The sequence below is a fragment of the Primulina huaijiensis genome, chromosome 6 (assembly GCF_012295235.1).
Source record: "Primulina huaijiensis isolate GDHJ02 chromosome 6, ASM1229523v2, whole genome shotgun sequence".
In the NCBI taxonomy this organism is placed as follows: Eukaryota; Viridiplantae; Streptophyta; class Magnoliopsida; order Lamiales; family Gesneriaceae; genus Primulina; species Primulina huaijiensis.
The window spans coordinates 19,187,163-19,201,037 of NC_133311.1; the positions used below are offsets into that span (position 1 = coordinate 19,187,163).

The window sequence follows — 13,875 nt, forward strand, 5'->3', positions numbered from 1 at the left end:
CATTGTTTTGGAGGGATTGACAATCCAATTCCTAAAATATAACATAAATTACCATTTTGCCTACAAAAAATCAACATTAGAGATCTACAATTTTGGATTCTATTCTTTGATGTTTTATTTTTTTTTATTTGCACACATCACATAAATAATTTCATGATGAAACTAAATAAAATTTAAAAAAATAGAGAAAAAAATAATTAGAAATCAATATTAAAAATGAGATAAAATGCAAAATCATATTAATTTTTATTAAAAAAATAAATTATCAGATGAATACATAATTTATAATTTAAAATTTTATAAAATATTTATTTATTAACAAAACACATGATTTTGAAAACATTGCTACAAATATCATTTTATATACCAAATTGTCATCAATGCTAGTTAGGGTATTTTTGTCTCAACAACAAAAAATGTAAAATTTATCATACTCATTAAAATCTTACCAAACAAAACATACTTTATCACAATACATTATATATCCTTACCTTGAGTTTTGTCATCAATCCAATTAGTTATCTTATCCTACACACCAAACATAGCCATATAGTATCGAAAAGCTCTCGCGACAACTTACAAGATTTCGAACGATCGTATAAAAGTTATATGCTGCACAAGAAGAATAGACATAGTCGATAGTCAATGTTGCATCCGTTGATGGTTTAAATAGAGCTATATAATGAAGAAAATAAACATTGTGAATTTTATTATATTTAGAAGATGATATCTAAATTTTAAGATCTAATAGCAAAATATTTATCATCACACAAAAAACTTTTGTGAAACCGTCTCAGATGTCAATTCAGTGAGACTGATAGATATTATATCCGGCCAATTCATTAAAAAATTTACTTTTTTTTTCATAAAAGTATTGTTTTTCATGGTAGATATAGGTCGGATTGACCCATCTCAAAAAAAAGCTCATAAAACTTTGTTCTCAAATAGATTTAATTGGTTCTAAAAAATAGATGATTTCAATATATAATTTTAGCACATAGACATTAAAAATCCATACAAAATCCCAATATTTTAATAATCCGTGTGAGTCATGGATAAATTTGATTTACATTAAACGCACGTTTTCTAACTGCAATCCACATAAATAATTAATCAAATAAAAAAAATGTCGTAATAAGGTCATATATAGCTATATGTACCTAATATTTAGTTTTTGTGTGTGTATATAATATGTCCTAATTGACTACGTAAGCAAAATGGTCCAAACATAAATAATTTGGTTGTGTATATTATTTAAGTACACACGTCAAATATGATTTTGTTTTTTTTTAATTATTTACATCTCATTTAAAAACACGTGGTTCGTCGCTTAATTAGAACAATGTCTATTTTAACAAGTGAATGTTATTTTTTAAATGTGTATTCCACCAACGCTATTTATAATAATTTTCCAGTTACTTAATAAGAGGTAATCGCTAAGTGCGTGTTCAACGCCTCGATTCGTTTGTACCCTTTAAAAAAAAAAAAAAAGATGGAGTATTAACAGTCAAACCTATAGCCTTCGAATTCGTTACAAATAACGATATTGTTTGATTTTTATTTTAATATATTCCACGGGAAACTTATCAAAAGTACTTATTTCAAATGTGTTTTAGTGCATAACAGTGTGTGCTGATCAAAAAAATTTAGGTCAAAAATGACTTCATGTATGATATATTTTTACGTGATTTTATATATTGGAATATTTTTATATATTCCGACAATTTACTTTAAATTATTTAGTCCACGCCTGTCCTCATCATGACATCAAATGATTATCCAGCGGTGGCCAATGAAGTTGTGGGCTTCCTAAATAACCACTGTTTCATCACTATTGCAAAACGTTAGAAGTTATTATCTAATCATTATATTAACGTCAAAATTAAATAATTCAAAATTGATTAATAATTAAATATCTATATATATATATATATATTTTAAATGACGTTTTGATCAAATCAAAATTACCTCCTCACTGGACATGTATATATGTTTATATATCGACATTAGTTCTTTGAAATCTCAAACATTAATTTAGAATCATGAGTTTTCAATAGTTTTCCACTGTTCTTCAAAATGGCGAAAATACACCCTAAAGTAGAGCAAATCACGGAAAAAGAAACATACACTATGTGGATGAAATCCCTTATATTTCATGGAAATGGTTGCACTATTTTCAATTCCAAAGGTGAAATCGCGTTCCGGGTCGATAATTACCAGCAGAGATGCAGCACCAAAGTGTTTTTGATGGATTCCGAAGGCCAAGTTTTGTTTTCTGTGACTAGAAAGGTAAGCACGTACGTTAATCAAATACAATAATTAATCCTCGATCGTGTTTGGTATTATTAGTTGAAGACCTTAACATAAATTGGTTTAAATTTGCAGAAATTGCGAATTTTCCCATGTTGGGAAGGCTTCAAATGGATTGATTCAAAGGGCGAAACGGAGAGACTACCATGGTTTCAAGTTAGAAGAAATCACAGAATATTATGCAGCGATACGTCTTGCCAAGTTAGTTTCAACTGCGATGAAAAGATTGGAAGTTGCTACAAGATTATAGGGTTGGAAGGGAAGTCGATACTCAAGATTATAGACTTTTCAGGTCAAATTTTGGCAGAGGTTAGTCTTATAAATATATATACACAGTAACGTATATGTAAAAAATAAATTCTTGAACAATGAATATCTTTGATGCATATATATGCAGGCAATGGAAAAACAGACATCAGGAGTTGCCTTGGGTGACGATGTGTTGACATTAATGGTGGAAGCCGATGCAGATCAGTCGCTTGTAATGGCTCTAATCACAGTCTATGGCTTAATCAACAAGAAACTGTAGTTATATTATAATTTCAAAAAGAAAATATATTGTACATGCATATACAGCCAACCTATATATAAGTAACAACATTTTGGAAGAGGCANTCCTTTGTTTGAATATTCGGAAGTCAAATTATATGTGCCCTCACGTATTTTGAAATTGGACTCTACACGAATTTTAATGAACAAGCTCAAATTTGACTAGAAACTAAAAATGATCTATTTAATTGTAAGCTTAAGTTTAGCTCAAATTCAATTTTAAATTCATCAAATATAATAAAATTTTTAAACTTTATTTTCAAATTTACACATTTTTAATTATCAAGGATTATCTTTTTTCAGGGTCTTCCTCGTCTATAAATCTCAAAAGATATTATTGTTCCACCCCTTCCAATACTTTTCAATTTTTCAAATTTAAACAATATTGTCGATCAGATAAAGGTCAAAATTTTAATATGCAGAATTATTGCAATAATGCTTATATTATTATATTTTAAAACATGAAAAGAAAAATAAACTAGATAAAGTATGGTTAGAAAATCAATTAAGTCCCTTTAGCCTACAGTTGCCTCCACATATTTGGTCAAATTATATATCTCTTGTGATCCATTCTTGGTTTTGGACATTTTAGGCAAAACTTAGCTCATTTCAGAAGTTTTTTGAAAAACCTTTTTTTAACTCATAATTTCAATCATGTAATAACTTTTTCTTTGTTTGCAATAAGCAAACATCTGATAAATGTATTAGCAGTACCAAACTTTTACCCCATCATTCATTCTGTGAACACAAACAACATGTACTTGGAGGAGAAGGAAACATCCTTTGGTTTTTTTGTACTAAATCATAGTATCAATATTATGCAGAATCAAGAAAACCAATTACTAATTTACAAAAATCATTATTTTGAAATCACACTCAAGAAATCTAAATTCGTATTCTGGTTAAGTCATTTATATACACCGAATCCATGCCGGTTTGTGAGTTCTTCCTCGCGTTCTTGAGGTTCCGCAATTTCATAATTAGCTGTTGCCTTTCACCCTCCACCTCTGCAAACTTGAGGCTTATTTCTGAATATCTTCCCTGCATTTCTTTCAGTTCTTCTTCCATGTCTTTGTTCTTCTCTTTCAGTAATGCCACTTCATTTGATGTTTCACCGTCTACGCCATTAGTTGCAGCATCTTTTAGCACCTCACTGTCGTAGAAAATGCATCAAGGCTTAGCTGGAATATCAAATGATCAGAGTTACAGTTGGCTAGTGTCATACCCCTTTGTCGATGATGGTGCAGAATCGTTTATTGTTGAGATTTCGATCGCAGGAATTAAGTGTTCGTCGCAATTTCTTGATTCTTGGTTTGAATTAAAATTTGGAGCCACCTGCATCTCAAGAGGAATCATCATTCAATTTCAAACTCCGGAACAGTTGTTAGCCATTGTGTTTAAAGTATTCTGAAAACTTACAAACGGGAAAAAGGGAAACTGTGGTGTTATTTGATCACTGATTAGGCAGTCAAGTGCTAATTTACTAACCTTTCCGACTTTACTTTCAAACAGATGAGCACCACTTCTGTTGAGCGCTTCTAGTGTTGCTTCTAACTCCTCGATTTTGATATGAAGATCCTTTTCCTTCTTCGAAAACAAGCTACTCGATGTTTCAAGAGCATTGTCCTTCAACATGATCTGACCCTGTACATCATGGAAACAAGATCAGTATCTAAACTTATACAGCACGGAATAAAATTTGAGTGTGTTTCAAAAACATGCAGATTGACCTCAAGCAACCGTATTCTCTCCTTAAGATTTGTGACCTCTTTGTTTCCCCAATGAGGAGGCGTGGATTTTCCAGTTGATCCACGACTAGAGCTATCCTTTACCTTCCTCTCCATGCTATGGAGTGCATCTTCTTTCATCTTCAGACCACTTTTTAATTGTGAAACTTGCTTCCTCAAGATGTCTCTCTCCGACTTATCCTCCGATGAAGAATGTTTCAATTCATCATACTGTGATCGAATAGTGTGTAGCTGGGACTGCAAATTCTCAACTAATACTTCTTTTTCCTCCAAAATACGTCTCCTTTTATTTAATTCCTTCTGCCACTCTTCGGCTTCGTTCTTTAGCAATGTAACCGAGCTTTCCAGTTTAGATTGTTCGTAATTCCCTTTCTGCATGAGCAATGCCATTTCTTCACTTGATTTTCTCATATGTCCCAATTCATCTTTTAAGGCTCGAATTTCGTCGGACTGGGCCCTCTGAGTTTCTTTATCTTGTGCTTTCTGTTTTTCCAGCTGCTCAATCTGATTCAAATTAAATAACATTCGCCTGGAAATCTGAGCCAATCTATCCTCGTAACAACCTGTTACCGATTTGTGTTCCTCAGAAGCATTTTGGAGAATTTCTTCCAGACGGGTTTTTTGCATGCGGAGCTCGTTTGCTTCGGCCAGAGCTTTGGTGGCAAGTTTCTCGTTGGCTTCAAATGTTGAGGCCATCTGCTTAGAAAGCCTTTTAAATTCCCCTTGAAGCCGTTCCGCCGTATTTGCATTTTGACATCTCGTCTTTCTCAATGTTTCCTCGGCTATTATCGCTCTTTTTTCCTGCTCGATTTTGGTCCGTGTGAGAGCTTCAAGATCAGCTTCGAAACCTTGTGCTTGCTTTTCAAGTTCTTCCTCTAAGCTCTTTACATGAGCTTCAAGTTCACTTATTGTAACCAAAGAATCTGCAAATTCTTTTGATCGGCATTTCAGTTCATTTTCCAGATTTTCTACCTGGCATTCGAGTTCATGAACAATTTCAAATGAAGATGAACATTCATATTGAATTTTCAGCTGTTCTTGAAGTTGGCTCTGCTCTAGCTTATATGAAATCTCGTGATTCTCCTGTTTCACAATCTCATAATCGAGGGCAAGCTGCTCCATTTGCATCTCTAGTTCATCTTTATCTCTCCGGTAGATCTCAATTTCACTACGCAGGTCGATCATCTGCTGTTCATGAAGATAAGACTCCTTTGCACCGCTGTGCTCCTTCAAGAGCTCTTCAAGTGCTTTCTGTTCTTCATCATTTGTTTCACACGTGGAGCCCACTTCGCTCGACTTTTTGTCTGTGCCAATTAACACCAATGATCTGTCACCAAGATTCAACATTTCCTGATTTTTCTGATCCAACATCTCCTCCAGATCCTGAACAGCAAGAATTAATTCAGAATTAGATTCTTGCGTCTTTTGAAGTTGGATTCGTACGTTTGAATTGAGTTCTTTCGCGTGATTTAGTTCTTGTCTGAGTTCTTCAACGAGAGCTTGAGAATCTCCTTCAAAATGCATATGAATTTTATTTTTCGATCCATTGGAATGTCTCAGGGACTCTCTAAGTTTTGCACATTCTTCCTTCAAGGAATCATTTTCCTCTTTCGAGCAAGCAATCTCCTTTGAAAGATCTTGCCCCCGCTTACTCTCTTTCACGATTTGTTTACGAAGAGTCTGCAGTTCTAATTCAGACATCTCCAACTTCCTAGATAATGCAGTAACCTCAGATTTGAGATTATCTATCAAAGTACCAGATGCCACTTCAGAGGGCTGCCGTGAAAAAGTTGCTCTAGGAGTGCTTGAAGAGTCATCCGTACTAGCTTCAAGAGCAGCATTTCCAAGCCACTCCCACTGCGATTTCTGATTCTGCCCGTATATTTCTGTCGGAGTATCAGATTTTGATCCACTGTCAGAACTTGACATTGTTACATCAAATTCACTAGATGCTCGACGATCCGTGTTCAAATCAGACACTTTACTAACAGCCTCATTAAATTGCATGTCCTGTTTATAAGAAGAAACACAAAGGGGAAATGGAATTAGAAATTGTAATCGATCGCATATGTTTTAAAAGTTGTTGAACAGGACCCTGTTGTTGACATTACCTCGACAGCATCTCTGTTGACTGATCCATCCTCATTCCCATTAACAAAATGTGTCCTCAAGCTATAAATTTTGGGATTCAATTTTGCATTCTCAATTTCTTCAACGTCTCTGAAGAGAAGGAATCAACAGAGTAAATATGTAGTCACAGATTAAGCTATTGATACAAAGCTTTGATATATACACTGGTAAATTTAATACAAAAACACTTGGCTTAAAACAGTATATTATTAAGCTGAATTTTTAATGTGATTTTTCATAAAAGAACCAGAAGCAGTATTATGTTTATGTATGGCAGTTAAAGAACAATGTCGTTTTATTTTCTTGACGAGAAGCCAAAGCGGAAGCAGTAACAATGCAATTTGATTTTATTTTCTTGACGAGAAACCAAAGCAGAAGCAGTAAAAAATACAATTTGATTTCATCCTTTTAAAACACATTTAAGCATTGAAAAAGCTGAACCACAAATCAATATAAATCTAAAAGCATTTTTTTTAAAAAAATTCGACTTCTTTAAACAGACTCAAAAGACTTAATTAAGGTACTGATCAGCACCTTTGATCAGTCGACTCCTGTATCCTTTGAATTGATACCTGTTGAGACACACTGATTAAAATGAAGATAAAATACTGAGAACAAAAATGCAATCGATCGTCAATCATCTTCAAAGCTGCACAGACATTAGAATTCCAAAGCAACTAATCTCTCTGTTACAGATTTGAGTGTGCAAGTGGGAAACAGGATAGATAACAGAACCAAGATTTTCATTAGGAAGCAGAAGACATTCCTACTCACAATATCAAATTTGAACATTAACAAACACCGAGGATATCACACTTGTAAATGAACCACACAAGAAAAGTGTCTGTCTTCGGAAGGGGGGGGGGGGGTGTGTGGTTTGAGGGACTTACGTGCAAAACCGCTTCTGTTTGTGATTTCTCGAGAGGAAGAGACACCAGGGAGACCTTAGTTGCTTCAGCATAACTCGAAAAATCAAAGAATGCTTCTCCAAAAACTCCACCTTTACATGACCCCTAAAATGCACCATTAAGGAAATTCAACGTACACAAATCACTTGGGAGCAAAGCAAAGTATAAATTCCATTACCATATAGCATTTCTTACCCTCCCTACAACAAAGTAGTATATCTTCTCAAGAACCTTCCCAGACTTAGAATCCCGATTAAACCTCACGGTTTCATACACGGGATTCTCCCAAAAGCAGCTCCCATCTCGAACCACCGCCTTGTCTGATTTTACTGTTGGCTTTCCAGTATCAGCAGGAACAAGAGAAATCATCCATGTCTCTCCTCCAGCCTTGGTCAACTAAAATTTAAAATGGTAGATCAGTTGACAATTGTAAACACAATTTTGCAGAGAAATATGTACAAATTTTTATGATTTTCAATAAGACATAGCAAATGTGAAACAGGATGACAACAATCCAAAACTACTTTCTACTTTCTTTTTTTCCATCTGTATCAAATTACACAATCTTAGTAGATCGACAGAATTAACCATAACCCTCCCCCAAAAAGTGTCACTTTAAATTTATTGTAAACAGAAGAATGATAAAGAGTAAAAAAAATCTCAAAGATTTGGATGCATAAAAAATCTGGGTTACATTCAATGGTATCTATCTTTTCAGTGACTCAAAATCAATTCACACTGATATAATCAGAAAGACAAAAAATTTTAAAGTTTAAAAGTAAAAGAAACCCAATATTCGTAGTTTCAATCTTGAAATCAGTTTCTTCACCAAATCAAGAAGAGAAAAATACAATTACACCAACAAAATATGCAAGAAAATCAAACAATCAACATACCTGAGCTGCATGAAACTGCAACTTGAAAAGAACTTTGACTTTGTTCTTGTCACTCCTCCATAGCGCCGACTTGAACATCTCTCCGGCACTTACCGGAGCTCAGCTCATTCAATCACCGGAGCTCCGGCGTCCACCACCAGAAAACCACCATGCAAGCAAAATCCACCTATGCCCCCCAAATCCCCGAGTACCCCCCCCCCCTCCCTCCCAAATTTCAATATAAAATGTCCAAAACAATGACACGGGGGAGAATTTAACCACGCTCAGCAGTTGACTCGGTAAATCAAGGCTGAGTTATTCAAAACAATGAAAACCAAGTAACAAATACAAGAATGAAGTAATAGAATTAGCACCAATTGACCAAAGATAGTTTCTTTTCCCTTCTCTTTCCGCTCTTCTAAGTTGCCTGTGCTCTGGCTACAACTCTGAATGCCTATGTTCCTGTTTCCCTCTCTATATGCTCTGTTTCTTTCTCTCTCTCCATACATGACTTTAGACTTTACGTAACTATGTATCTACAGAAACAGTGCACCGACGAATCCAATATTTTTGTATACGCCGGGTTTTAAATCTAAAAAAGTTATAATAAAAACCATATTTTTTTTTATAAATAAATCAAGATTTAATCTTTGGTTTGATGTAAAAACAGGGAATATAAAGGATCAGAGAAGCTTGTTGAGTATTAAACTAAATATACCATTGAAGGGGGAGTGGTCTGAATTTAAGTAGCATGAAGGAAGGTGGTATGTGTGAAATGACATAATTGACTACTTTTGGCATCATGTATTTGAAATTTTTCCCTCGGAGTATTCTTATTTATTACTTATTACTCCATAAATACATACAAAAACTAAATTTATATGATTATAACGTTAGCATAGGATTCCAGAGCGTTGAGAAACAGTATAACGGTTTTCTACATTTACTCAACAAAAGAGGAAAGTTCAATCTATACATGTCAAAACGAGTTAACCTCTCCTTTTGGAAAGTTCAAAAATCATCACTCATATTTTAGGCGATTGGACAAATCTAACCAATTTTATATGTAATTTAACAAGGTAGAGTGGGTCAGCTCGTCATTTTGACTGTCTAACTTATTTTGACATCTTTGTTTATATAGGTTATTTATAATCAATTTGATATCGAAACACAAGTTTGGGAAATGATTTCGGATTTGATATATAATTGTAACAAACATCTACTCTAGCTGAGTCAAAAAATTATCAAGATTTTACTTAAGGTTGACGGTTAAAATTAAATAAGTTTTTTTTATCTCAAAAAATATAAATAAATTTGATGTGAAACATATAGAAAAAAATTATTATATATTTTACAATTATTTTATTAGAGTATAGAAATGTTAATTAAGCCGAAACTCGAAATTATGAATTTAACGAATTTTCTTTTATGCATATAATGTGAAAGAGCCGAAAAAGAAGTGGGAAAAATTATTTGATTCCAATCAATAATTAATGGAATTCTATGATCAAGGCTAAGGGACAGGACGTGTTTGAAAATTCCCTAGAATTATCATTTGTATTATATATATAGAAATTTTGATTTAATACGTCTTTGAAGTAAGAGGAAGTTGGTGAAAAATCCTCAATCAAAATATTTCTTTGGGTTCACTCTCTACCCACAAAATTGTGGTACTATGTCATACAAAATGTGATACACTTCATGTGGAAATGTGGTACACTTCATGTGGAAATGTGATACTAAAAAAGTACCCAAGGATTGAACACAAAAAAAAAAACGACGGCCGGAGACGGAAGACCAATTTGCCTTTGAATGAATTATGAAGTTATTATTTGATATCAATAGTCAATTTCCTTAAAATGGAACGCAGATGACAGCCAATTTTGTTGATACTTCTTTTCTTTAATTTTACTTATTTTTCCATCTAATTATTTTCCTTTGATCTAATTAGGAGTGAGATCGTTTCAAGACCTGTCTCGTAACTCTTATATTCAATTCTCGTCCCAATAAAAATGAGAATTTTTTTTTTATTTCATACCCTAATGTAGGGGCCGAATGTTGGGATCCTTCGGATAAGAATATGATATCCCGATAAATTTTTTTAATCTCTGAAATATGACCACATACTATACATAATCATTCAAAAATAAAAATGATATCAATAATATTTTTTTATTGGATTTACAAGAAATAATATGGTTCCACTAGGTGTGAGACATTGGGTGGACTTCTTCTTCCCATATCTCATTTTTTCTCATTAACACTAATTTTATTGGCATTCCCTTCTATCATGACATGATATATGTTGGGAAATATTATTAATTGCATGGCTAAAAAACCTGAAAAATAAGTACAAGCGACAAGTATTTATAATTATGTCTACAACAGAAAACGCGCCTATACTAAACACGATTTTGTCCATCTATTTACAAATCAAATATATAAAATATGATTAAACTAATAATAAAAAAATAAGATTAGATTTTATAATAAAATTGAATATATAAATTTAGGTGTTTTTGTCCCAACGGAACGAACCTAACTTGGTGGTGTAGGTTGTTGCGTATTAGTGGCCGTCATATGTATTATACATCATAATTTAATTCAAATGCTAATTATTGATTAAATATAATAAATAGAAGTAATTAAATTTAAATGGTTATTTGCTTATTTTAATCTGTTCATTTTCCTTTCAATTATTACTGCACAAACCTTTGTCCAATCACTAAACAATGCGGTAATTATTATATCCATAAAATAGCTGGGCAAGGGCTTCTCGCGTGGTCAAATATTCATAGCTAATAAAAACAAAATAAATATAGGTCAAACCATTGAGTTATCTCTTTCCATTTTTTGTTGGTTTTTTTTTTCCAGAAAATTATAATTTTGATATGTTGCAAACTCATAGTACACATCTATGTAAACATCAATGAGACGACACTCACATATTTGATATGATGAAACATATCAAAATTGTACATCCAATAAATGAATTTCATCTCATCGATGTTCACATAAAATATAAACGATAAGTGTGTAATATATCAAAACTTTATATATACACACACGTGTATATATAAATTCTTAGCTTGCGAGAGGATCATATGTTGATTGTCGGGGGCTTCTTAGATTTACCCGTGCCACACCATCCTATTGAATTTATTCCTACCATTTTTTTAATACTAAACTTTACTTTACTAATAATAAACTCATATTAACTAAGTACTATAGTAAATTAAATACCATAGATAAATAAAATTAATAAATTGACAACAAAACTTAAACATATATTAATTTTAATTATAAATTTATAAAATCAAACATTTGTCGTTTTATTAAAATTTAAACTGATTGTCACGGTCCAACTCAAAATATTTATTGCACCTTAATAAATTTTAGAAGCTAATTATGTATTACAATTATTCATATAAGTTAAATTTACAAAGCAAAATAAAATAAATAAGGATGATTTGTAATTTTATTAAAAATGTAAAATTTAACCAATATGTTCCAAATATATTGTCACCGCCAATCGTGCCACTCGGCGTGGCTTTCCTATAATCATTTCTCGTCCATACGGCCAACTTTTGAACACGCAAATCATTTCATTCAATTTGACGCACTTATTTGTCTACCCCAACAATTGTTTTAAGTGAAGTATATTAATAAATATTATACAAATTCAGTTTAATTGTATTTTCAAAATTATTAGGGTATTTATTTTAATAATAAGCATTTCATATATAAATCAAGTGCTTGGCTTATTTTAAATGCAAACATTATTATTCATTTTATCTCAATCACTCGATATGCACCCACCACGAGCCTACTTGACCAGTAAACGAAAAGGTGTATTGCCTACTGTGTTGGCCCGATTATCATATTCATATCACACCAAAAATAGCGGTGGCGGATACAGAAAAAAAGGCCACATTTATTAATTTTTTTGGTGGAGAGGGACCGAAATTTGTAACATTAATTCACAAAAAAAAAAAAAAAAAAAAAAAAAGNCACCACCATAATTGATTTGTTTGCACACAATAAATACAAATAGTTCATCAGTGTCGGGACACTAAATCCATGATATATTATGTTTAACAAATATAATTTTATATGTTGTTGATGAATTTTAAATTAAAATAGACAAAATAAACATTGTTATTCAAACAACTCGGAAAATTTTGATGTTATTTCAATCTAGAAGTCGTGTTGCGACATAGCAAATGACTCTTGGTCTATTAATTTTTTTCTATTTTAAGTTTTTATCTACTAAATTTTCTTAGTTTGACTCGAGCTAATTATTACAATCATATATGTGTATGTATGTAATATAATAGCGACACGAAAATTTCATAATTAAATGTAAGAAAAAGTTGAGAACTCTTGCTCTACTAACAGAATATGACATTACTCAAGTCATAACTTAATAATAGTTTGAAATATATCTAAAATTGACAATCGTTTTTTAACCATTTTGCCAATAAAAAGGAAAGATGGTGAAAAAGTTTTTACGTCAATACATGAAGTTTTAGAAGAGCGAAAATTGGAAAATTGTAAGATGTATCGAGTCGGCTGTTTATAGATATTATTGGATACTATGAACGGTTGAATAGTTTGTCATAGACTAATGCGCAGGAGGCGGTCGAGTAGCTTAGTGTTTCGAGATCGGTTGGAAGGATTCTACTGGATCGATTGGAAGGATTCTACTGAAGTAGTTGAATGCCTTCAATACAGAGCAAACAATAGCTTGATCAAATACAATAAGTTATTATTTATCATCACCAAAATTAAGAGATCTAAAAATATTTCAATTTTTGGTAATTTTAGTCAATTTTCCTCGGTAGTGCTGATGTGAAGCTATACATGTTAGTGTCGCAACAATGCAGCGCCATCGCCACGTCAATAAAAACTAAAATTGCTAAAAATAATAAAGATAACACTGAAATTTGAAGATAGAGAGAATCAAAATCGTAAAAATACATATATAAAACATCAAAAATACAAATTTTCCCGAGCAAAAATTCATATTTGTTAAAGGGTTTCGAGAGGAAAAAAAATACCATTTTAAAAGAATTACAAATAAAATTTTAAATATACTGAAAGTTACTTGTATGGAAGATCACTTTGTATTTTTAGGCCACGTGATAAGAGGGCATATCTAACCACACAAGTTATCAGCTTGTCAAGTGGGCTAATTAATAATTAGTTTATATTCATTAAAGGAAAACGAGAAAATAATAAAGAAGAGGAATAATTGAAAGATAGAAAAAGGTTCATACAATCACGAAGGATAGGCTGGCTAAAATGAAAGGTCCCGAATATGTGAATGTTGCAATCATTAGACGATGTAGTCGT

At 32.3% G+C, this 13,875-nt stretch overlaps 2 protein-coding genes across 3 annotated transcripts; one reads left to right on the top strand and one right to left on the bottom strand.

Moving 5' to 3' along the window:
* The first annotated feature begins 2,017 nt into the window (after window positions 1–2,017).
* Window positions 2,018–2,918, top strand: LOC140979705 (protein LURP-one-related 11-like). The gene is made up of 3 exons (XM_073445243.1): window positions 2,018–2,289; window positions 2,386–2,619; window positions 2,708–2,918. The coding sequence occupies exons 1-3, from the start codon at window positions 2,077–2,079 to the stop codon at window positions 2,837–2,839; spliced, it is 579 nt and encodes a 192-aa protein (XP_073301344.1). The 5' UTR covers window positions 2,018–2,076; the 3' UTR covers window positions 2,840–2,918.
* A 645-nt stretch (window positions 2,919–3,563) lies between these two features.
* On the bottom strand, window positions 3,564–9,273 carry LOC140977972 (uncharacterized). 2 transcript variants are annotated; one of them, XM_073442671.1, is made up of 10 exons: window positions 9,028–9,273; window positions 8,542–8,990; window positions 7,841–8,041; window positions 7,628–7,750; window positions 7,272–7,309; window positions 6,719–6,827; window positions 4,590–6,617; window positions 4,348–4,503; window positions 4,085–4,194; window positions 3,564–4,012 (listed from the first exon to the last, which is right to left on the bottom strand). In XM_073442671.1, exons 2-10 carry the CDS (start codon window positions 8,617–8,619, stop codon window positions 3,745–3,747), a joined length of 3,111 nt encoding a protein of 1,036 aa, XP_073298772.1. In that variant the 5' UTR covers window positions 8,620–8,990; window positions 9,028–9,273; the 3' UTR covers window positions 3,564–3,744. The 2 variants fall into 2 exon arrangements, with proteins under 2 accessions (XP_073298772.1, XP_073298771.1); XM_073442670.1 differs by having other exon boundaries at window positions 8,542–9,273.
* Window positions 9,274–13,875: the final 4,602 nt, after the last annotated feature.

Bases quoted from the DNA above. Each gene is read 5' to 3' on its own strand.
- LOC140979705 (XM_073445243.1), top strand. From the start codon at position 2,077: ATGGCGAAAATACACCCTAAAGTAGAGCAAATCACGGAAAAAGAAACA. The intron at 2,290-2,385 runs GTAAGCACGTAC...TTAAATTTGCAG, and splicing joins TGTTTTCTGTGACTAGAAAG to AAATTGCGAATTTTCCCATG. The intron at 2,620-2,707 runs GTTAGTCTTATA...ATATATATGCAG, and splicing joins CAGGTCAAATTTTGGCAGAG to GCAATGGAAAAACAGACATC.
- LOC140977972 (XM_073442671.1), bottom strand. From the start codon at position 8,619: ATGTTCAAGTCGGCGCTATGGAGGAGTGACAAGAACAAAGTCAAAGTT. The intron at 4,504-4,589 runs GTCAATCTGCAT...CATGATGTACAG, and splicing joins AGAGAATACGGTTGCTTGAG to GGTCAGATCATGTTGAAGGA. The intron at 4,195-4,347 runs GTTAGTAAATTA...CTTGAGATGCAG, and splicing joins TTGAAAGTAAAGTCGGAAAG to GTGGCTCCAAATTTTAATTC.